Below are 23,020 nucleotides of genomic sequence, written 5' to 3' on the forward strand. Positions count from 1 at the left end.
ACCCACTCAGAGCCTATACATGATATACAGACACCCCGACCACCCACCCAGAGCCTATACATGATATACAGACACCACCCACCCAGAGCCTATACATGATATACAGACACCCCGACCACCCACTCAGAGCCTATACATGATATACAGACACCCCGACCACCCACCCAGAGCCTATACATGATATACAGACACCACCCACCCAGAACCTATACATGATACACAGACACCACCCACCCAGAGCCTATACATGATATACAGACACCCCGACCACCCACTCAGAGCCTATACATGATATACAGACACCCCGACCACCCACCCAGAGCCTATACATGATATACAGACACCCCGACCACCCACCCAGAGCCTATACATGATATACAGACACCACCCACCCAGAACCTATACATGATACACAGACACCACCCACCCAGAGCCTATACATGATATACAGACACCCCGACCACCCACTCAGAGCCTATACATGATATACAGACACCCCGACCACCCACCCAGAGCCTATACATGATATACAGACACCACCCACCCAGAGCCTATACATGATATACAGACACCCCGACCACCCACCCAGAGCCTATACATGATATACAGACACCCCGACCACCCACTCAGAGCCTATACATGATATACAGACACCCCGACCACCCGCCCAGAGCCTATACATGATATACAGACACCACCCACCCAGAGCCTATACATGATATACAGACACCCCGACCACCCACTGAGAGCCTATACATGATATACAGACACCCCGACCACCCACCCAGAGCCTATACATGATATACAGACACCCCGACCACCCACCCAGAGCCTATACATGATATACAGACACCCCGACCACCCACCCAGAGCCTATACATGATATACAGACACCACCCACCCAGAGCCTATACATGATATACAGACACCCCGACCACCCGCCCAGAGCCTATACATGATATACAGACACCCCGACCACCCGCCCAGAGCCTATACATGATATACAGACACCCCGACCACCCACCCAGAGCCTATACATGATATACAGACACCCCGACCACCCACCCAGAGCCTATACATGATATACAGACACCCCGACCACCCACCCAGAGCCTATACATGATATACAGACACCACCCACCCAGAACCTATACATGATATACAGACACCACCCACCCACCCAGAGCCTGTACATGATATACAGACACCACCCACCCACCCAGAGCCTATACATGATATACAGACACCCCGACCACCCGCCCAGAACCTATACATGATATACAGACACCCCGACCACCCACCCAGAGCCTATACATGATATACAGACACCACCCACCCAGAGCCTATACATGATATACAGACACCACCCACCCACCCAGAGCCTATACATGATATACAGACACCACCCACCCAGAGCCTATACATGATATACAGACACCCCGACCACCCACCCAGAGCCTATACATGATATACAGACACCCTGACCACCCACCCAGAGCCTATACATGATATACAGACACCACCCACCCACCCAGAGCCTATACATGATATACAGACACCACCCGCCCAGAGCCTATACATGATATACAGACACCCCGACCACCCGCCCAGAGCCTATACATGATATACAGACACCCCGACCACCCACCCAGAGCCTATACATGATATACAGACACCACCCACCCAGAACCTATACATGATATACAGACACCACCCACCCAGAGCCTATACATGATATACAGACACCACCCACCCACCCAGAGCCTATACATGATATACAGACACCACCCACCCAGAGCCTATACATGATATACAGACACCCCGACCACCCACCCAGAGCCTATACATGATATACAGACACCCCGACCACCCACCCAGAGCCTATACATGATATACAGACACCCCGACCACCCACTCAGAGCCTGTACATGATATACAGACACCCCGACCACCCACCCAGAGCCTATACATGATATACAGACACCCTGACCACCCACCCAGAGCCTATACATGATATACAGACACCCCGACCACCCACCCAGAGCCTATACATGATATACAGACACCCCGACCACCCACCCAGAGCCTATACATGATATACAGACACCCCGACCACCCACTCAGAGCCTGTACATGATATACAGACACCACCCACCCAGAGCCTATACATGATATACAGACACCCCGACCACCCACCCAGAGCCTATACATGATATACAGACACCCTGACCACCCACCCAGAGCCTATACATGATATACAGACACCCCGACCACCCACTCAGAGCCTGTACATGATATACAGACACCACCCACCCAGAGCCTATACATGATATACAGACACCCCGACCACCCACCCAGAGCCTATACATGATATACAGACACCCTGACCACCCACCCAGAGCCTATACATGATATACAGACACCCCGACCACCCACCCAGAGCCTATACATGATATACAGACACCACCCACCCAGAGCCTATACATGATATACAGACACCCCGACCACCCACCCAGAGCCTATACATGATATACAGACACCCCGACCACCCACCCAGAGCCTATACATGATATACAGACACCACCCACCCAGAGCCTATACATGATATACAGACACCCCGACCACCCACCCAGAGCCTATACATGATATACAGACACCCTGACCACCCACCCAGAGCCTATACATGATATACAGACACCCCGACCACCCACCCAGAGCCTATACATGATATACAGACACCACCCACCCAGAGCCTATACATGATATACAGACACCCCGACCACCCACCCAGAGCCTATACATGATATACAGACACCCCGACCACCCACCCAGAGCCTATACATGATATACAGACACCTCGACCACCCGCCCAGAGCCTATACATGATATACAGACACCCCGACCACCCACCCAGAGCCTATACATGATATACAGACACCTCGACCACCCACCCAGAGCCTATACATGATATACAGACACCTCGACCACCCGCCCAGAGCCTATACATGATATACAGACACCCCGACCACCCACCCAGAGCCTATACATGATATACAGACACCTCGACCACCCACCCAGAGCCTATACAAGATATACAGACACCCCGACCACCCACCCAGAGCCTATACATGATATACAGACACCCCGACCACCCACCCAGAGCCTATACATGATATACAGACACCTCGACCACCCACCCAGAGCCTATACATGATATACAGACACCACCCACCCAGAGCCTATACATGATATACAGACACCCCGACCACCCACCCAGAGCCTATACATGATATACAGACACCCCGACCACCCACCCAGAGCCTATACATGATATACAGACACCCCGACCACCCACCCAGAGCCTATACATGATATACAGACACCTCGACCACCCACCCAGAGCCTATACATGATATACAGACACCACCCGCCCAGAGCCTATACATGATATACAGACACCCCGACCACCCACCCAGAGCCTATACATGATATACAGACACCCCGACCACCCACCCAGAGCCTATACATGATATACAGACACCCCGACCACCCACCCAGAGCCTATACATGATATACAGACACCTCGACCACCCGCCCAGAGCCTATACATGATATACAGACACCCCGACCACCCACTCAGAGCCTATACATGATATACAGACACCCCGACCACCCGCCCAGAACCTATACATGATATACAGACACCACCCACCCAGAGCCTATACATGATATACAGACACCCCGACCACCCACCCAGAGCCTATACATGATATACAGACACCCCGACCACCCACCCAGAGCCTATACATGATATACAGACACCATCCACCCACCCACAGCCTATACATGAAATACAGACACCCCGACCACCCACCCAGAGCCTATACATGATATACAGACACCACCCACCCAGAGCCTATACATGATATACAGACACCCCGACCACCCGCCCAGAGCCTATACATGATATACAGACACCCCGACCACCCACCCAGAGCCTATACATGAAATACAGACACCCCGACCACCCACCCAGAGCCTATACATGAAATACAGACACCCCGACCACCCACCCAGAGCCTATACATGATATACAGACACCCCGACCACCCACCCAGAGCCTATACATGATATACAGACACCCCGACCACCCACCCAGAGCCTATACATGATATACAGACACCACCCACCCACCCAGAGCCTATACATGATATACAGACACCCCGACCACCCACCCAGAGCCTATACATGATATACAGACACCCCGACCACCCACCCAGAGCCTATACATGATATACAGACACCACCCACCCACCCAGAGCCTATACATGATATACAGACTAGCAGAATTATTAGATTGTTTGCTGTCCTCCGTGTCCGGTATCTGATCTAACAGGAAGAAATAACTGGGATAGTCAACAAGGAAACAGATTCCAATCTCATGAGCACAGAGGAATCTCTGCCTGCGCTCATTACCACCCTCACTGCCCCCCAGCCTGCGCTCATTACCACCCTCACTGCCCCCCAGCCTGCGCTCATTACCACCCTCACTGCCCCCAGCCTGCGCTCATTACCACCCTCACTGCCCCCCAGCCTGCGCTCATTACCACCCTCACTGCCCCCCAGCCTGCGCTCATTACCACCCTCACTGCCCCCCAGCCTGCGCTCATTACCACCCTCACTGCCCCCCAGCCTGCGCTCATTACCACCCTCACTGCCCCCCCCAGCCTGCACTCATTACCACCCTCACTGCCCCCCAGCCTGCGCTCATTACCACCCTCACTGCCCCCAGCCTGCGCTCATTACCACCCTCACTGCCCCCCCCAGCCTGCGCTCATTACCACCCTCACTGCCCCCCCCAGCCTGCGCTCATTACCACCCTCACTGCCCCCAGCCTGCGCTCATTACCACCCTCACTGCCCCCCAGCCTGCGCTCATTACCACCCTCACTGCCCCCCAGCCTGCGCTCATTACCACCCTCACTGCCCCCCAGCCTGCACTCATTACCACCCTCACTGCCCCCCAGCCTGCGCTCATTACCACCCTCACTGCCCCCCCAGCCTGCACTCATTACCACCCTCACTGCCCCCAGCCTGCGCTCATTACCACCCTCACTGCCCCCCCAGCCTGCGCTCATTACCACCCTCACTGCCCCCCCCAGCCTGCGCTCATTACCACCCTCACTGCCCCCCAGCCTGCGCTCATTACCACCCTCACTGCCCCCCCCAGCCTGCGCTCATTACCACCCTCACTGCCCCCCCCAGCCTGCGCTCATTACCACCCTCACTGCCCCCCCCAGCCTGCGCTCATTACCACCCTCACTGCCCCCCCCAGCCTGCGCTCATTACCACCCTCACTGCCCCCCCAGCCTGCGCTCATTACCACCCTCACTGCCCCCCAGCCTGCGCTCATTACCACCCTCACTGCCCCCCAGCCTGCGCTCATTACCACCCTCACTGCCCCCCCCAGCCTGCGCTCATTACCACCCTCACTGCCCCCAGCCTGCGCTCATTACCACCCTCACTGCCCCCCAGCCTGCGCTCATTACCACCCTCACTCCCCCCAGCCTGCGCTCATTACCACCCTCCCTGCCCCCCAGCCTGCGCTCATTACCACCCTCACTGCCCCCCAGCCTGCGCTCATTACCACCCTCACTGCCCCCCAGCCTGCGCTCATTACCACCCTCACTGCCCCCAGCCTGCGCTCATTACCACCCTCACTGCCCCCCAGCCTGCGCTCATTACCACCCTCACTGCCCCCCAGCCTGCGCTCATTACCACCCTCACTGCCCCCCAGCCTGCGCTCATTACCACCCTCACTGCCCCCCAGCCTGCGCTCATTACCACCCTCACTGCCCCCCAGCCTGCGCTCATTACCACCCTCACTGCCCCCCAGCCTGCGCTCATTACCACCCTCACTGCCCCCAGCCTGCGCTCATTACCACCCTCACTGCCCCCCAGCCTGCGCTCATTACCACCCTCACTGCCCCCCAGCCTGCGCTCATTACCACCCTCACTGCCCCCCAGCCTGCGCTCATTACCACCCTCACTGCCCCCCAGCCTGCGCTCATTACCACCCTCACTGCCCCCCCCAGCCTGCGCTCATTACCACCCTCACTGCCCCCCCCAGCCTGCGCTCATTACCACCCTCACTGCCCCCCAGCCTGCACTCATTACCACCCTCACTGCCCCCCCAGCCTGCACTCATTACCACCCTCACTGCCCCCCAGCCTGCGCTCATTACCACCCTCACTGCCCCCAGCCTGCGCTCATTACCACCCTCACTGCCCCCAGCCTGCGCTCATTACCACCCTCACTGCCCCCCCCAGCCTGCGCTCATTACCACCCTCACTGCCCCCCCCAGCCTGCGCTCATTACCACCCTCACTGCCCCCAGCCTGCGCTCATTACCACCCTCACTGCCCCCCAGCCTGCGCTCATTACCACCCTCACTGCCCCCCAGCCTGCGCTCATTACCACCCTCACTGCCCCCCAGCCTGCACTCATTACCACCCTCACTGCCCCCCAGCCTGCGCTCATTACCACCCTCACTGCCCCCCCAGCCTGCACTCATTACCACCCTCACTGCCCCCAGCCTGCGCTCATTACCACCCTCACTGCCCCCCCAGCCTGCGCTCATTACCACCCTCACTGCCCCCCCCAGCCTGCGCTCATTACCACCCTCACTGCCCCCCAGCCTGCGCTCATTACCACCCTCACTGCCCCCCCCAGCCTGCGCTCATTACCACCCTCACTGCCCCCAGCCTGCGCTCATTACCACCCTCACTGCCCCCCAGCCTGCGCTCATTACCACCCTCACTGCCCCCCAGCCTGCGCTCATTACCACCCTCACTGCCCCCCAGCCTGTGCTCATTACCACCCTCACTGCCCCCCAGCCTGCGCTCATTACCACCCTCACTGCCCCCCAGCCTGCGCTCATTACCACCCTCACTGCCCCCCAGCCTGCACTCATTACCACCCTCACTGCCCCCCAGCCTGCACTCATTACCACCCTCACTGCCCCCAGCCTGCGCTCATTACCACCCTCACTGCCCCCCAGCCTGCACTCATTACCACCCTCACTGCCCCTCAGCCTGCGCTCATTACCACCCTCACTGCCCCCCCCAGCCTGCGCTCATTACCACCCTCACTGCCCCCAGCCTGCGCTCATTACCACCCTCACTGCCCCCCCCAGCCTGCGCTCATTACCACCCTCACTGCCCCCCCCAGCCTGCGCTCATTACCACCCTCACTGCCCCCCCCAGCCTGCGCTCATTACCACCCTCACTGCCCCCCCCAGCCTGCGCTCATTACCACCCTCACTGCCCCCCCAGCCTGCGCTCATTACCACCCTCACTGCCCCCCCCAGCCTGCGCTCATTACCACCCTCACTGCCCCCCCCAGCCTGCGCTCATTACCACCCTCACTGCCCCCCCAGCCTGCGCTCATTACCACCCTCACTGCCCCCCAGCCTGCGCTCATTACCACCCTCACTGCCCCCCAGCCTGCGCTCATTACCACCCTCACTGCCCCCCCCAGCCTGCGCTCATTACCACCCTCACTGCCCCCAGCCTGCGCTCATTACCACCCTCACTGCCCCCCAGCCTGCGCTCATTACCACCCTCACTCCCCCCAGCCTGCGCTCATTACCACCCTCCCTGCCCCCCAGCCTGCGCTCATTACCACCCTCACTGCCCCCCAGCCTGCGCTCATTACCACCCTCACTGCCCCCCAGCCTGCGCTCATTACCATCCTCACTGCCCCCCAGCCTGCGCTCATTACCACCCTCACTGCCCCCCAGCCTGCGCTCATTACCACCCTCACTGCCCCCCAGCCTGCGCTCATTACCACCCTCACTGCCCCCCAGCCTGCGCTCATTACCACCCTCACTGCCCCCCAGCCTGCGCTCATTACCACCCTCACTGCCCCCCAGCCTGCGCTCATTACCACCCTCACTGCCCCCCAGCCTGCGCTCATTACCATCCTCACTGCCCCCCAGCCTGCGCTCATTACCACCCTCACTGCCCCCCAGCCTGCGCTCATTACCACCCTCACTGCCCCCCCAGCCTGCGCTCATTACCACCCTCACTGCCCCCCAGCCTGCGCTCATTACCACCCTCACTGCCCCCAGCCTGCGCTCATTACCACCCTCACTGCCCCCCAGCCTGCGCTCATTACCACCCTCACTGCCCCCCAGCCTGCGCTCATTACCACCCTCACTGCCCCCCAGCCTGCGCTCATTACCACCCTCACTGCCCCCCCAGCCTGCGCTCATTACCACCCTCACTGCCCCCCAGCCTGCGCTCATTACCACCCTCACTGCCCCCAGCCTGCGCTCATTACCACCCTCACTGCCCCCCAGCCTGCGCTCATTACCACCCTCACTGCCCCCCAGCCTGCGCTCATTACCACCCTCACTGCCCCCCAGCCTGCGCTCATTACCACCCTCACTGCCCCCAGCCTGCGCTCATTACCACCCTCACTGCCCCCAGCCTGCGCTCATTACCACCCTCACTGCCCCCAGCCTGCGCTCATTACCACCCTCACTGCCCCCAGCCTGCGCTCATTACCACCCTCACTGCCCCCCAGCCTGCACTCATTACCACCCTCACTGCCCCCAGCCTGCACTCATTACCACCCTCACTGCCCCCCCCAGCCTGCGCTCATTACCACCCTCACTGCCCCCCCAGCCTGCGCTCATTACCACCCTCACTGCCCCCCCAGCCTGCACTCATTACCACCCTCACTGCCCCCCCCAGCCTGCACTCATTACCACCCTCACTGCCCCCCCCAGCCTGCGCTCATTACCACCCTCACTGCCCCCCAGCCTGCGCTCATTACCACCCTCACTGCCCCCCCCAGCCTGCGCTCATTACCACCCTCACTGCCCCCAGCCTGCACTCATTACCACCCTCACTGCCCCCCCCAGCCTGCACTCATTACCACCCTCACTGCCCCCCCCAGCCTGCGCTCATTACCACCCTCACTGCCCCCCAGCCTGCGCTCATTACCACCCTCACTGCCCCCCCAGCCTGCACTCATTACCACCCTCACTGCCCCCCCCAGCCTGCACTCATTACCACCCTCACTGCCCCCCCCAGCCTGCGCTCATTACCACCCTCACTGCCCCCCAGCCTGCGCTCATTACCACCCTCACTGCCCCCCCCAGCCTGCGCTCATTACCACCCTCACTGCCCCCCCCAGCCTGCACTCATTACCACCCTCACTGCCCCCAGCCTGCGCTCATTACCACCCTCACTGCCCCCCAGCCTGCACTCATTACCACCCTCACTGCCCCCAGCCTGCACTCATTACCACCCTCACTGCCCCCCCCAGCCTGCGCTCATTACCACCCTCACTGCCCCCCCCAGCCTGCACTCATTACCACCCTCACTGCCCCCCAGCCTGCGCTCATTACCACCCTCACTGCCCCCCAGCCTGCGCTCATTACCACCCTCACTGCCCCCCCCAGCCTGCGCTCATTACCACCCTCACTGCCCCCCCCAGCCTGCACTCATTACCACCCTCACTGCCCCCAGCCTGCGCTCATTACCACCCTCACTGCCCCCCAGCCTGCACTCATTACCACCCTCACTGCCCCCAGCCTGCACTCATTACCACCCTCACTGCCCCCCCCAGCCTGCACTCATTACCACCCTCACTGCCCCCCCCAGCCTGCACTCATTACCACCCTCACTGCCCCCCCCAGCCTGCGCTCATTACCACCCTCACTGCCCCCCAGCCTGCGCTCATTACCACCCTCACTGCCCCCCCCAGCCTGCACTCATTACCACCCTCACTGCCCCCAGCCTGCGCTCATTACCACCCTCACTGCCCCCCAGCCTGCACTCATTACCACCCTCACTGCCCCCAGCCTGCACTCATTACCACCCTCACTGCCCCCCCCAGCCTGCGCTCATTACCACCCTCACTGCCCCCCAGCCTGCGCTCATTACCACCCTCACTGCCCCCCAGCCTGCGCTCATTACCATCCTCACTGCCCCCCAGCCTGCGCTCATTACCACCCTCACTGCCCCCCAGCCTGCGCTCATTACCACCCTCACTGCCCCCAGCCTGCGCTCATTACCACCCTCACTGCCCCCCAGCCTGCACTCATTACCACCCTCACTGCCCCCCCTCCTGAAGGTCACATTCCTGTAGAAATCAATCTTGCAGTGTTAACCATTCAACTGCTGGAATTCAAAGAAGTCCTGCTGTTAACACTTCCATCTCCTTCACAAGCAGAGATTCCGCCCTGTGTCCCCGCACCCACCTGCACTGCAGATCCAAGAAAAGTTACAGAGAGCACAGCAGAGTCCATGACAAACTTTAGACAGGAAAGTGAGAGGACAAAGAGAGGGAGGAAGAGAAGCAGGGGCGGGAACAACCACAACTACTACCCCCATCAGGGAGGAGGGGGCAACGATAGCTCCTGCCACCATCAGGGAGGAGGGGGCGACGGTAACTGCTACCCCCATAAGGGAGGAGGGGGCAATGGCAACTACTACCCCCATCAGGGAGGAGGGGGCGACTACCCCCATCAGGGAGAAGGGGGCAACGATAGCTCCTGCCACCATCAGGGAGGAGGGGGCGACGGTAACTGCTACCCCCATAAGGGAGGAGGGGGCAATGGCAACTACTACCCCCATCAGGGAGGAGGGGGCAACGATAGCTCCTGCCACCATCAGGGAGGAGGGGGCGATGGTAACTGCTACTCCCATAAGGGAGGAGGGCGCGACGGCAACTACTACCCTCATCAGGGAGGAGGGGACGACGGCAACTGCTACCCCCATCAGGAGGGGGCAACTGCTACCCCCCCATCAGGGAGCAGGGGGCGACGGCAACTGTTACCCCCACCAGGGAGCAGGGGGCGACGTCAACTACTACCCGTGTGTCAGCGGTATTCCCGGCTCCGTGTGACCCCTGTGCCGGTGGTATTCTCGGTGCTGTGAGACCCGTGTGCTGGCGGTATTCCGGGGTTCTGTGAGACCCGTGTGCTAGCGCTATTCCAGGGTTCTGTGAGACCCGTGTGCTGGCGGTATTCCAGGGTTCTGTGAGACCCGTGTGCTGGCGGTATTCCGGGGTTCTGTGAGACCTGTGTGCTGGCGGTATTCCGGGGTTCTGTGAGACCCGTGTGCTGGCGGTATTCCGGGGTTCTGTGAGACCCGTGTGCTGGCGGTATTCCAGGGTTCTGTGAGACCCGTGTGCTGGCGGTATTCCGGGGTTCTGTGAGACCTGTGTGCTGGCGGTATTCCGGGGTTCTGTGAGACCCGTGTGCTGGCGGTATTCCGGGGTTCTGTGAGACCCGTGTGCTGGCGGTATTCCCGGTTCTGTGAGACCCCTGTGCTGGCGGTATTCCAGGGTTCTGTGAGACCCGTGTGCTGGCGGTATTCCGGGGTTCTGTGAGACCCGTGTGCTGGCGGTATTCCCGGTTCTGTGAGACCCCTGTGCTGGCGGTATTCCAGGGTTCTGTGAGACCCGTGTGCTGGCGGTATTCCCGGTTCTGTGAGACCCGTGTGCCGGCGGTGTCCTCAGCTACGTATTGATGCCTGGGCTGGTGCTTTTGCCGTATGACCCGTGTGCCGGCCATACTCCCTGCTCTGTGAGACCATTGTGCCGGCGACATTCCCCCGCTTTGTGAGACCTGTGTGCCTGTGGTATTCCCATCTCTGTGTGACCCGTGTGCCAGCGGTATTCCTGGCTCTGTGTGACCTGTGTGCTGGCGGTATTCCTGGCTCTGTGTGACCTGTGTGCTGGCGGTATTCCTGGCTCTGTGTGACCCGTGTGGCTGCGGTATTCCTGGCTCTGTGTGACCCATGTGCTGGTGGTATTCCTGGCTCTGCGAGACCCATGTGGCTGCGGTATTCCCGGCTCTGTGAGACCCATGTGCCGGCGGTATTCCAAGGCTCTGTGAGACCCGTGTGCCGGCTGTATTCCCGGCTCTGTGTGACCCGTGTGCCGGCTGTATTCCCGGCTCTGTGTGACCCGTGTGCTGGTGGTATTCCCGCCTCTGTGTGACCCGTGTGCTGGTGGTATTCCTGGCTCTGTGTGTCGGCAGTGTCCTCAGCTACATTATGACGCCTGGGCTGGTGCTGTTCCCGTATGACCCGTGTGCCGGCGGTATTCCCGGCTCTGTGTGACCTGTGTACCAGCAGTATTCCTGGCTTTGTGAGACCCGTGTGCTGGCGGTATTCCTGGCTCTGTGTGACCCGTGTGCTGGCGGTATTCCTGGCTCTGTGTGACCCGTGTGCTGGTGGTATTCCTGGCTCTCTGTGCCGGCAGTGTCCTCAGTTACATTATGACACCTGGGCTGGTGCTGTTCCCGTATGACCCGTGTGCTGGCTGTATTCCCGACTCTGTGAGACCCATGTGCCAGCAGTATTCCTTGCTTTGTGAGACCTGTGTGCCGGCGGTATTCCTGGCTCTGTGTGCCGGCGGTGTCCTCGGCTACATATTGATGCCTAGGCTGGTGCTGTTCCCGTATGACCCGTTTGCTAGTGATATTCCCGACTCTGTGAAACCCGTGTGGCGGCGGTATTTCTGGCTCTGTGACCCATGTGCTGGCGGTATTCCTGACTGTGTGAGACCCATGTGGCTGCGGTATTCCCGGCTCTGAGAGACCCATGTGCCGGCGGTATTCCCGGCTCTGTGAGACCCGTGTGCTAGTGGTATTCTCGCCTCTGTGTGACCCGTGTGCTGGTGGTATTCTGGCTCTGTGTGTCGGCAGTGTCCTCAGCTACATTATGACGCCTGGGCTGGTGCTGTTCCCGTATGACCCGTGTGCTGGCTGTATTCCTGGCTCTGTGTGACCCGTGTGCCGGCGGTATTCCCGGCTCTGTGTGACCCATGTGCCGGCGGTATTCCCGGCTCTGTGTGACCCATGTGCCAGCAGTATTCCTTGCTTTGTGAGACCCGTGTGCTGGCGGTATTCCTGGCTCTGTGTGACCCGTGTGCCGGCTGTATTCCTGGCTCTGTGTGACCCGTGTGCTGGCTGTATTCCTGGCTCTGTGTGACCCGTGTGCTGGCGGTATTCCTGGCTCTGTGAGACCCGTGTGCTGGCGGTATTCCTGGCTCTGTGTGACCCGTGTGCCGGCTGTATTCCTGGCTCTGTGTGACCCGTGTGCTGGCTGTATTCCTGGCTCTGTGTGACCCGTGTGCTGGCGGTATTCCTGGCTCTGTGTGACCCGTGTGCTGGCGGTATTCCTGGCTCTGTGTGACCCGTGTGCTGGCGGTATTCCTGGCTCTGTGTGACCCATGTGCCGGCGGTATTCCTGGCTCTGTGTGACCCATGTGCCAGCAGTATTCCTTGCTTTGTGAGACCCGTGTGCTGGCGGTATTCCTGGCTCTGTGTGACCCGTGTGCCGGCTGTATTCCTGGCTCTGTGTGACCCGTGTGCTGGCGGTATTCCTGGCTCTGTGAGACCCGTGTGCTGGCGGTATTCCTGGCTCTGTGTGACCCGTGTGCCGGCTGTATTCCTGGCTCTGTGTGACCCGTGTGCTGGCTGTATTCCTGGCTCTGTGTGACCCGTGTGCTGGCGGTATTCCTGGCTCTGTGTGACCCGTGTGCCGGCGGTATTCCTGGCTCTGTGTGACCCATGTGCCAGCAGTATTCCTTGCTTTGTGAGACCCGTGTGCTGGCGGTATTCCTGGCTCTGTGTGACCCGTGTGCCGGCTGTATTCCTGGCTCTGTGTGACCCGTGTGCTGGCTGTATTCCTGGCTCTGTGTGACCCGTGTGCTGGCGGTATTCCTGGCTCTGTGTGACCCGTGTGCCGGCGGTATTCCCGGCTCTGTGTGACCCGTGTGCCGGCGGTATTCCCGGCTCTGTGTGACCCATGTGCCAGCAGTATTCCTTGCTTTGTGAGACCCGTGTGCTGGCGGTATTCCTGGCTCTGTGTGACCCGTGTGCCGGCTGTATTCCTGGCTCTGTGTGACCCGTGTGCTGGCGGTATTCCTGGCTCTGTGTGACCCGTGTGCCGGCGGTATTGCTGGCTCTGTGTGACCCGTGTGCTGGCTGTATTCCTGGCTCTGTGTGACCCGTGTGCTGGCGGTATTCCCGGCTCTGTGTGACCCGTGTGCTGGCTGTATTCCTGGCTCTGTGTGACCCGTGTGCTGGCGGTATTCCTGGCTCTGTGTGACCCGTGTGCTGGTGGTATTCCTGGCTCTGTGTGTCGGCAGTGTCCTCAGCTACATTATGACGCCTGGGCTGGTGCTGTTCCCGTATGACCCGTGTGCTGGCGGTATTCCCGGCTCTGTGTGACCCGTGTGCCAGCAGTATTCCTGGCTTTGTGAGACCCGTGTGCTGGCGGTATTTCTAGCTCTGTGTGACCCGTGTGCTGGCGGTATTCCTGGCTCTGTGTGACCCGTGTGCTGGCGGTATTCCTGGCTCTGTGTGACCCGTGTGCTGGCGGTATTCCTGGCTCTGTGTGACCCGTGTGCCGGCGGTATTCCTGGCTCTGTGTGACCCGTGTGCCGGCGGTATTCCTGGCTCTGTGTGACCCGTGTGCTGGCGGTATTCCTGGCTTTGTGAGACCCGTGTGCTGGCGGTATTTCTAGCTCTGTGTGACCCGTGTGCTGGCGGTATTCCTGGCTCTGTGTGACCCGTGTGCTGGCGGTATTCCTGGCTCTGTGTGACCCGTGTGCTGGCGGTATTCCTGGCTCTGTGTGACCCGTGTGCCGGCGGTATTCCTGGCTCTGTGTGACCCGTGTGCTGGCTGTATTCCTGGCTCTGTGTGACCCGTGTGCTGGCGGTATTCCCGGCTCTGTGTGACCCGTGTGCTGGCTGTATTCCTGGCTCTGTGTGACCCGTGTGCTGGCGGTATTCCTGGCTCTGTGTGACCCGTGTGCTGGTGGTATTCCTGGCTCTGTGTGTCGGCAGTGTCCTCAGCTACATTATGACGCCTGGGCTGGTGCTGTTCCCGTATGACCCGTGTGCTGGCGGTATTCCCGGCTCTGTGTGACCCGTGTGCCAGCAGTATTCCTGGCTTTGTGAGACCCGTGTGCTGGCGGTATTTCTAGCTCTGTGTGACCCGTGTGCTGGCGGTATTCCTGGCTCTGTGTGACCCGTGTGCTGGCGGTATTCCTGGCTCTGTGTGACCCGTGTGCTGGTGGTATTTCTGGCTCTGTGTGCCAGTAGTGTCCTCAGCTACATTATGACACCTGGGCTGGTGCTGTTCCCGTATGACCCGTGTGCTGGTGGTATTCCTGGCTCTGTGTGCCGGCAGTGTCCTCAGCTACATTATGACACCTGGGATGGTGCTGTTCCCGTATGACCCGTGTGCTGGTGGTATTCCTGGCTCTGTGTGCCGGCAGTGTCCTCAGCTACATTATGACACCTGGGATGGTGCTGTTCCCGTATGACCCGTGTGCTGGCTGTATTCCCGACTCTGTGAGACCCATGTGCCAGCAGTATTCCTTGCTTTGTGAGACCTGTGTGCCGGCGGTATTCCTGGCTCTGTGTGCCGGCGGTGTCCTCGGATACATATTGACGCCTAGGCTGGTGCTGTTCCTGTATGACCCGTTTGCTAGTCATATTCCCAACTCTGTGAAACCCGTGTGGCGGCGGTATTTCTGGCTCTGTGACCCATGTGCTGGCGGTATTCCTGACTGTGAGACCCGTGTGGCTGCGGTATTCCCGGCTCTGTGTGACCCGTGTGCCGACTGTATTCCCGACTCTGAGACCCATGTGGCTGCGGTATTCCCGGCTCTGTGAGACCCATGTGCCGGCGGTATTCCCGGCTCTGTGTGACCCGTGTGCCGGCTGTATTCCCGCCTCTGTGTGACCCGTGTGCTGGCGGTATTCCCAGCTTTGTGAGACCTGTGTGCTGGTGGTATTCCTGGCTCTGTGTGACCCGTGTGCCAGCAGTATTCCTTGCTTTGTGAGACCCGTGTGCTGGCGGTATTCCTGGCTCTGTGTGACCCGTGTGCTGGCGGTATTCCTGGCTCTGTGTGACCCGTGTGCTGGCGGTATTCCTGGCTCTGTGTAACCCGTGTGCTGGCGGTATTCCTGGCTCTGTGTGACCCGTGTGCTGGTGGTATTCCTGGCTCTGTGTGACCCGTGTGCTGGTGGTATTCCTGGCTCTGTGTGCCGGCAGTGTCCTCAGCTACATTATGACACCTGGGCTGGTGCTGTTCCCGTATGACCCGTGTGCTGGCTGTATTCCCGACTCTGTGAGACCCATGTGCCAGCAGTATTCCTTGTTTTGTGAGACCTGTGTGCCGGTGGTATTCCTGGCTCTGTGTGCCGGCGGTGTCCTCGGATACATATTGACGCCTAGGCTGGTGCTGTTCCCGTATGACCCGTTTGCTAGTGATATTCCCGACTCTGTGAAACCCGTGTGGCGGCGGTATTTCTGGCTCTGTGACCCATGTGCTGGCGGTATTCCTGACTGTGAGACCCATGTGGCTGCGGTATTCCCGGCTCTGTGAGACCCATGTGCCGGCGGTTTTCCCGGCTCTGTGAGACCCGTGTGCCGGCTGTGTTCCCGGCTCTGTGTGACCCGTGTGCTGGTGGTATTCCCGCCTCTGTGTGACCCGTGTGCTGGCGGTATTCCCGGCTTTGTGAGACCTGTGTGCTGGTGGTATTCCTGGCTCTGTGTGTCGGCAGTGTCCTCAGCTACATTATGACGCCTGGGCTGGTGCTGTTCCCGTATGACCCGTGTGCTGGCTGTGTTCCCGGCTCTGTGTGACCCGTGTGCCGGTGGTATTCCCGGCTCTGTGTGACCCGTGTGCCAGCAGTATTCCTTGCTTTGTGAGACCCGTGTGCTGGCGGTATTCCTGGCTCTGTGTGACCCTGTGCTGGCAGTATTCCTGGCTCTGTGTGACCCGTGTGCTGGCGGTATTCCTGGCTCTGTGTGACCCGTGTGCTGGCGGTATTCCTGGCTCTGTGTGACCCTGTGCTGGCAGTATTCCTTGCTTTGTGTGACCCGTGTGCTGGCGGTATTCCTGGCTTTGTGTGACCCGTGTGCTGGCGGTATTCCTGGCTCTGTGTGACCCGTGTGCTGGCGGTATTCCTGGCTCTGTGTGACCCGTGTGCTGGCGGTATTTCTGGCTCTGTGTGACCCGTGTGCTGGCGGTATTCCTGGCTCTGTGTGACCCGTGTGCTGGCGGTATTCCTGGCTCTGTGTGACCCGTGTGCTGGCGGTATTTCTGGCTCTGTGTGACCCGTGTGCTGGCGGTATTCCTGGCTCTGTGTGACCCGTGTGCTGGTGGTATTCCTGGCTCTGTGTGCCGGCAGTGTCCTCAGCTACATTATGACACCTGGGCTGGTGCTGTTCCCGTATGACCCGTGTGCTGGCTGTATTCCCGACTCTGTGAGACCCATGTGCCAGCAGTATTCCTTGTTTTGTGAGACCTGTGTGCCGGCGGTATTCCTGGCTCTGTGTGCCGGCGGTGTCCTCGGCTACATATTGATGCCTAGGCTGGTGCTGTTCCCGTATGACACGTTTGCTAGTGATATTCCCGACTCTGTGAAACCCGTGTGGCGGCGGTATTTCTGGCTCTGTGACCCATGTGCTGGCGGTATTCTTGACTGTGAGACCCATGTGGCTGCTGTATTCCCGGCTCTGTGAGACCCGTGTGCCGGCTGTATTTCCGACTCTGGGTGACCCGTGTGCTGGCGGTATTCCTGGCTCTGGGTGACCCGTGTGCTGGTGGTATTCCCGGCTCTGTGTGACCTGTGTGCTGGTGGTATTCCTGGCTCTGTGTGACCAGTGTGCTGGCGGTATTCCTGGCTCTGTGTGACCCGTGTGCTGGTGGTATTCCCGGCTCTTTGTGACCCGTGTTCCAGCAGTATTCCCGGCTCTGTGAGACCCATGTGCCGGCTGTATTCCTGGCTCTGTGAGACCCGTGTGCTGGTGGTATTCCTGGCTCTGTGTGACCCGTGTGCTGGCGGTATTCCTGGCTCTGTGTGACCCGTGTGCTGGTGGTATTCCCGGCTCTTTGTGACCCGTGTTCCAGCAGTATTCCTGGCTCTGTGAGACCCATGTGCCGGCTGTATTCCTGGCTCTGTGAGACCCATGTGCTGGCGGTATTCCTGGCTCTGTGTGACCCGTGTGCTGGTGGTATTCCCGGCTCTTTGTGACCCGTGTTCCAGCAGTATTCCTGGCTCTGTGAGACCCATGTGCCGGCTGTATTCCTGGCTCTGTGAGACCCGTGTGCTGGCGGTATTCCTGGCTCTGTGTGACCCGTGTGCTTGTGGTATTCCTGGCTCTGTGTGCCGGCAGTGTCCTCAGCTACATTATGATGCCTGGGCTGGTGCTGTTCCCGTATGACCCGTGTGCTGGCGGTATTCCTGGCTCTATGTGACCCGTGTGCTGGCGGCATTCCTGGCTCCATATGATCCCTGTGCCGACGGTGTTCCCAGCTGTGCGTGACCCGTGTGCCGACACTGTACCTGGTGGAGCACCTCGGGCTTCAGGTGATGATCTCGCCTATGGTTCATGTTATGTCTCAGCTTACAGGTAATGTGAGGAATGTGGTCTAACCTGCCGGTTTAGCTGTGGCCCCTCCCTGACAGCCGCGGGCGGGTGATACTCACCACCGGAGCTCTGGGCGGTCCTCACACGGGAGGCGAGATGGAGGCGCTGAGGGATGCGATGAAGACTGCAGCCCTGGGGAGACAGACGTAGCATGATGAGATAATGCAGACCCCCCCCGTCCACCTGAATTGCTACGCCAGCAGTCTGGGGCCACATGGGCAATCACCGGGTTGTCACAACACCAGTCTGGGGCCACATGGGCAATCACTGGGTTGTTACAGCACCAGTCTGGGGCCATATGGGCAATCAGTGGGTTGTTACAGCACCAGTCTGGGGCCACCTGGGCAATCACCGGGTTGTCACAGCACCAGTCTGGGGCCACCTGGGCAATCACCGGGTTGTCACAGCACCAGTCTGGGGCCACCTGGGCAATCACCGGGTTGTCACGGCACCAGTCTGGGGCCACATGGGCAATCACCGGGTTGTCACAACACCAGTCTGGGGCCACCTGGGCAATCACCGGGTTGTCACAACACCAGTCTGGGTCCACCTGGGCAATCACCGGGTTGTCACAGCACCAGTCTGGGGCCACCTGGGCAATCACCGGGTTGTCACAGCACCAGTCTGGGGCCACATGGGCAATCACCGGGTTGTCACGGCACCAGTCTGGGGCCACCTGGGCAATCACCGGGTTGTCACGGCACCAGTCTGGGGCCACCTGGGCAATCACCGGCTTGTGACAGCACCAGTCTGGGGCCAGCTGGGCAATCACCGGGTTGTCACGGCACCAGTCTGGGGCCACATGAGCAATCACCGGGTTGTCACAACACCAGTCTGGGGCCACATGGGAAAGCAGAGGGTTGTCATAGGACCTGTCTGGGGCTACATGGGCAATCACTGGGTTGTTACAGCACCAGTCTGGGGCCACATGGGCAATCACTGGGTTGTTACAGCACCAGTCTGGGGCCACCTGGGCAATCACCGGGTTGTCACAGCACCAGTCTGGGGCCACATGGGCAATCACTGGGTTGTTACAGCACCAGTCTGGGGCCACATGGGAAAACAGCGGGTTGTCACAGCACCAGTCTGGGGCCACAGGAGCAATCACCGGGTTGTCACGGCACTCGTCTGGTGCCACATGGGCAATCACCGGGTTGTCACGGCACTCGTCTGGTGCCACATGGGCAATCACCGGGTTGTCACGGCACCAGTCTGGGGCCACCTGAGCAATCACCGGGTTGTCACAGCACCAGTCTGGGGCCACCTGGGCAATCACGGGGTTGCCACGGCACTAGTCTGGGGCCACATGGGCAATCACCGGGTTGTGACAGCACCAGTCTGGGGCCACATAAGCAATCACCGGGTTGTCACGGCACTAGTCTGGGGCCACATGGGCAATCACCGGGTTGTCACAGCACCAGTCTGGGGCCACATAAGCAATCACCGGGTTGTCACAGCACCACTCTGGGGCAACATGGGCAATCACAGAGACGGCGTGTCTCACCGACACATAGGAACATGTCAAGAACCATAAAGTTCCTGCTCCCAGAACGAAGATGTCAGCGGACAATAGACACCAGAAGATTACCGATCTGGCACCGGGATATCACCCCTGACTCTGAGAGAAGGTAGTCAGGAACGCAGTGTAACCCCACCCCCACTACAGATTGTCAGCAGTGTTACCCCGCCTCCTCCACTACAGATTGTCAGCAGTGTGTTACCCCGCCTCCACCACTACGGATTCTCAGCAGTGTTACCCCGCCTCCACCACTACGGATTGCCAGCAGTGTTACCCCGCCTCCACCACTACGGATTGCCAGCAGTGTTACCCCGCCTCCACCACTACGGATTGCCAGCAGTGTTACCCCGCCTCCACCACTACAGATTGCCAGCAGTGTTACCCCGCCTCCACCACTACGGATTACCAGCAGTGTTACCCCGCCTCCACCACTACGGATTGCCAGCAGTGTTACCCTGCCTCCTCCACTGCGGATTGCCAGCAGTGTGTTACCCCGCCTCCACCACTACGGATTGCCAGCAGTGTTACCCCGCGTCCACCACTACGGATTGCCAGCAGTGTTACCCTGCCTCCACCACTACGGATTGCCAGCAGTGTTACCCCGCTTCCTCCACTACGGATTGCCAGCAGTGTTACCACGCCTCAACCACAACGGATTGCCAGCAGTGTTACCACGCCTCCACCACTACGGATTGCCAGCAGTGTTACCCTGCCTCCTCCACTACGGATTGCCCGCAGTGTAACCCCGCCTCCACCACTACGGATTGCCAGCAGTGTTACCCTGCCTCCACCACTACGGATTGCCAGCAGTGTTACCCTGCCTCCACCACTACGGATTGCCAGCAGTGTTACCCTGCCTCCACCACTACGGATTGCCAGCAGTATTACCCTGCCTCCACCACTACGGATTGCCAGCAGTGTTACCCTGCCTCCACCACTACAGATTGTTAGCAGTGTTACCCCGCTGTAATGGAGTCATCCACGCTGGGGTACCTCGTTCAGTACCACCCTGTGTTTTCGGAGGTCCGCTCTGCGTTGGCTGGAGTCTGAATGAAGGACGCTGGCTGGAATTCCTCTGAGTGCATGGGCGCATATAAAAGATCACTGCTTCTCCATGTATTTCCAGTCTGACAACACTCACAGGACACAGAATATATCACACAGATACAGAGGGCCGGCCAATAGACAAGCGTCAGGCCAGACATGCATTACAAAAGCCGCAGGTGGCCGGAGCCTGCCGATGTTTACTGTGGGAATTACAAAGGTGGGGGGAGGGCGGACACTGCTGATACATTAGGGACATGCATCTCACATGGAACCTATTATATATACATATAACTGCACAACATATTCTGGGTGCTGAGTGGTTCTGTAGCACGTAACACGGCTCCCCTTTTCAGCGACGCGATCGGCATACACAGTCTGATCCTCAACGGATCGGTTTGGGGATGACCGAAGTTTATGGGGTTGGTACAAGTTCCGTTTGTCGACTTAGTCCATCGGCGTTACCGTTTTGTTTGCCGGGTCTGTAGTGGATGGTGAAGTCCAGAGGTTGTAGGGCTAAACTCCACTGCAGCAATCTGGCGTTGTCTCCGGAGACCCGATTAAGCCAGACTAGGGGATTATGGTCCGTAAGGAGGGAAAACTGTCCTCCATACAAATATGGTTGCAACTTCTTGAGTGCCCATACTACCGCCAGGCACTCCTTCTCGATGGCCGCATAGCTTACTTCACGGGGCAGTAGTTTCCGACTCAGGTAAGCTACTGGGTGTTCTTGGCTTTTAGCCCGACTTGGCTCAGTACTGCCCCCAATCCAAACATAGAAGCGTCTGTATGAACAAGGAAACGTTTAGTTGGATCGGGTGCGGCCAATACAGGGGTATTGGTGAGGGCGTCCTTTAGTTGGCGGAAGGCATCCTCACACTCTGAGGTCCAGGTTACCTGGCGGGGTTGGTTGTTACGGGTCAGATCAGTGAGGGGCTTGGCTACGCTGCTGTAATTGGGAACGAATTTCCTGTAATACCCCGCTGTCCCTAGAAACGCCATGACCTGGGTTTTAGTGCGTGGGATGGGCCATTTGGCTATGGCCTCAATCTTGGCTGGTTCTGGTCGCTGTTTCCCACTTCCCACCCAATGCCCTAAATACTGAACCTCTGCTTTGCCCACGTGATACTTGTTTGGGTTCAGGGTGATTCCGGCCTGGTGGATCCTGTCCAATAATGTCTCTAGGTGATTTAGATGCTCTTCCCATGTCGCACTGTAGATGGCGATGTCGTCCAGGTAGGCACAAGCATAGTCCTGGAGACCATCCAGAAGCCGGTCAGCCAGCCTTTGGAAGGTCGCCGAGGCATTCTTCATCCCGAATGGCATAACTCGAAACAGGAATAAGCCGAACGGGGTGACAAATGCCGACTTGGGAATAGCGTCAGGACTAAGGGGAATCTGCCAGTAGCCTTTGCATAGATCGATGGTGGTCAAATACTTTGCCCCTGCCAGCCGGTCTAACAACTCATCCACACGCGGCATGGGGTATGCATCCGTCACTGCTTTCTCATTGAGCCTACGATAGTCTACACAAAACCGTGTAGTCCCATCCTTCTTGGGCACTAACACTACGGGGGATGCCCAGGGACTATCTGACTCTTCAATGACCCCTAAACGCAGCATCTCTTGTATCTCTTGTCACATCCCCTCTTGTACAGACTCAGGGACGCAGAAGGGGTTTTGTCGCAGGGGGGTCTGATCCTGGGTCTCAACCTTGTGTTGTGCCAGGCGAGTGTACCCCGGTCTCTCTGAAAACATCCTCTGTCGCTGCCTCAACAACGCCTCCGCCTGCTGTCTCTCCCGGGGGCCTAGGTCTTCACCCATGTGTACCTGGTCCCATGTTTTAGACTGAGTCTTTTCCCCTAAGACATCCAGCAAGGGAAGTCCGGCTAAATCCTCTGCTTCAGGTGCACAGATGGCCACTACCTCTTCAGGGCGCTCCCGGTAGGGCTTCAGCATATTCACGTGGACCATGCGGATAAC

The 23,020-nt window shown here is 59.1% G+C and overlaps 1 protein-coding gene across 5 annotated transcripts in view; it reads right to left on the reverse strand.

Annotated features, from left to right (window-relative positions):
- KIFC3 (kinesin family member C3) overlaps positions 1 to 18,455 on the reverse strand; it is a 49,544-nt gene extending 31,089 nt beyond the window's left edge. The window contains exon 1 of one of the 5 annotated variants that reach the window (XM_073565094.1): positions 18,390 to 18,455. Coding sequence is in view for 1 of the 5 variants with exons in the window: in XM_073565092.1 (XP_073421193.1) it covers positions 10,272 to 10,476 (205 nt within the window). In the remaining 4 variants the exon portion in view is untranslated. Of the gene's footprint in view, positions 1 to 4,315; positions 4,504 to 10,271; positions 10,492 to 18,389 lie in introns of those variants that run through there. The other 4 variants (XM_073565092.1, XM_073565093.1, XM_073565096.1 and 1 more) reach the window with 4 other exon arrangements.
- Between the last annotated feature and the right edge of the window lie 4,565 nt (positions 18,456 to 23,020).

The sequence above is a fragment of the Dendrobates tinctorius genome, unplaced genomic scaffold, assembly GCF_039654945.1.
Source record: "Dendrobates tinctorius isolate UK_male_01 unplaced genomic scaffold, ASM3965494v1 ptg000539l, whole genome shotgun sequence".
Classification (NCBI taxonomy): Eukaryota; Metazoa; Chordata; class Amphibia; order Anura; family Dendrobatidae; genus Dendrobates; species Dendrobates tinctorius.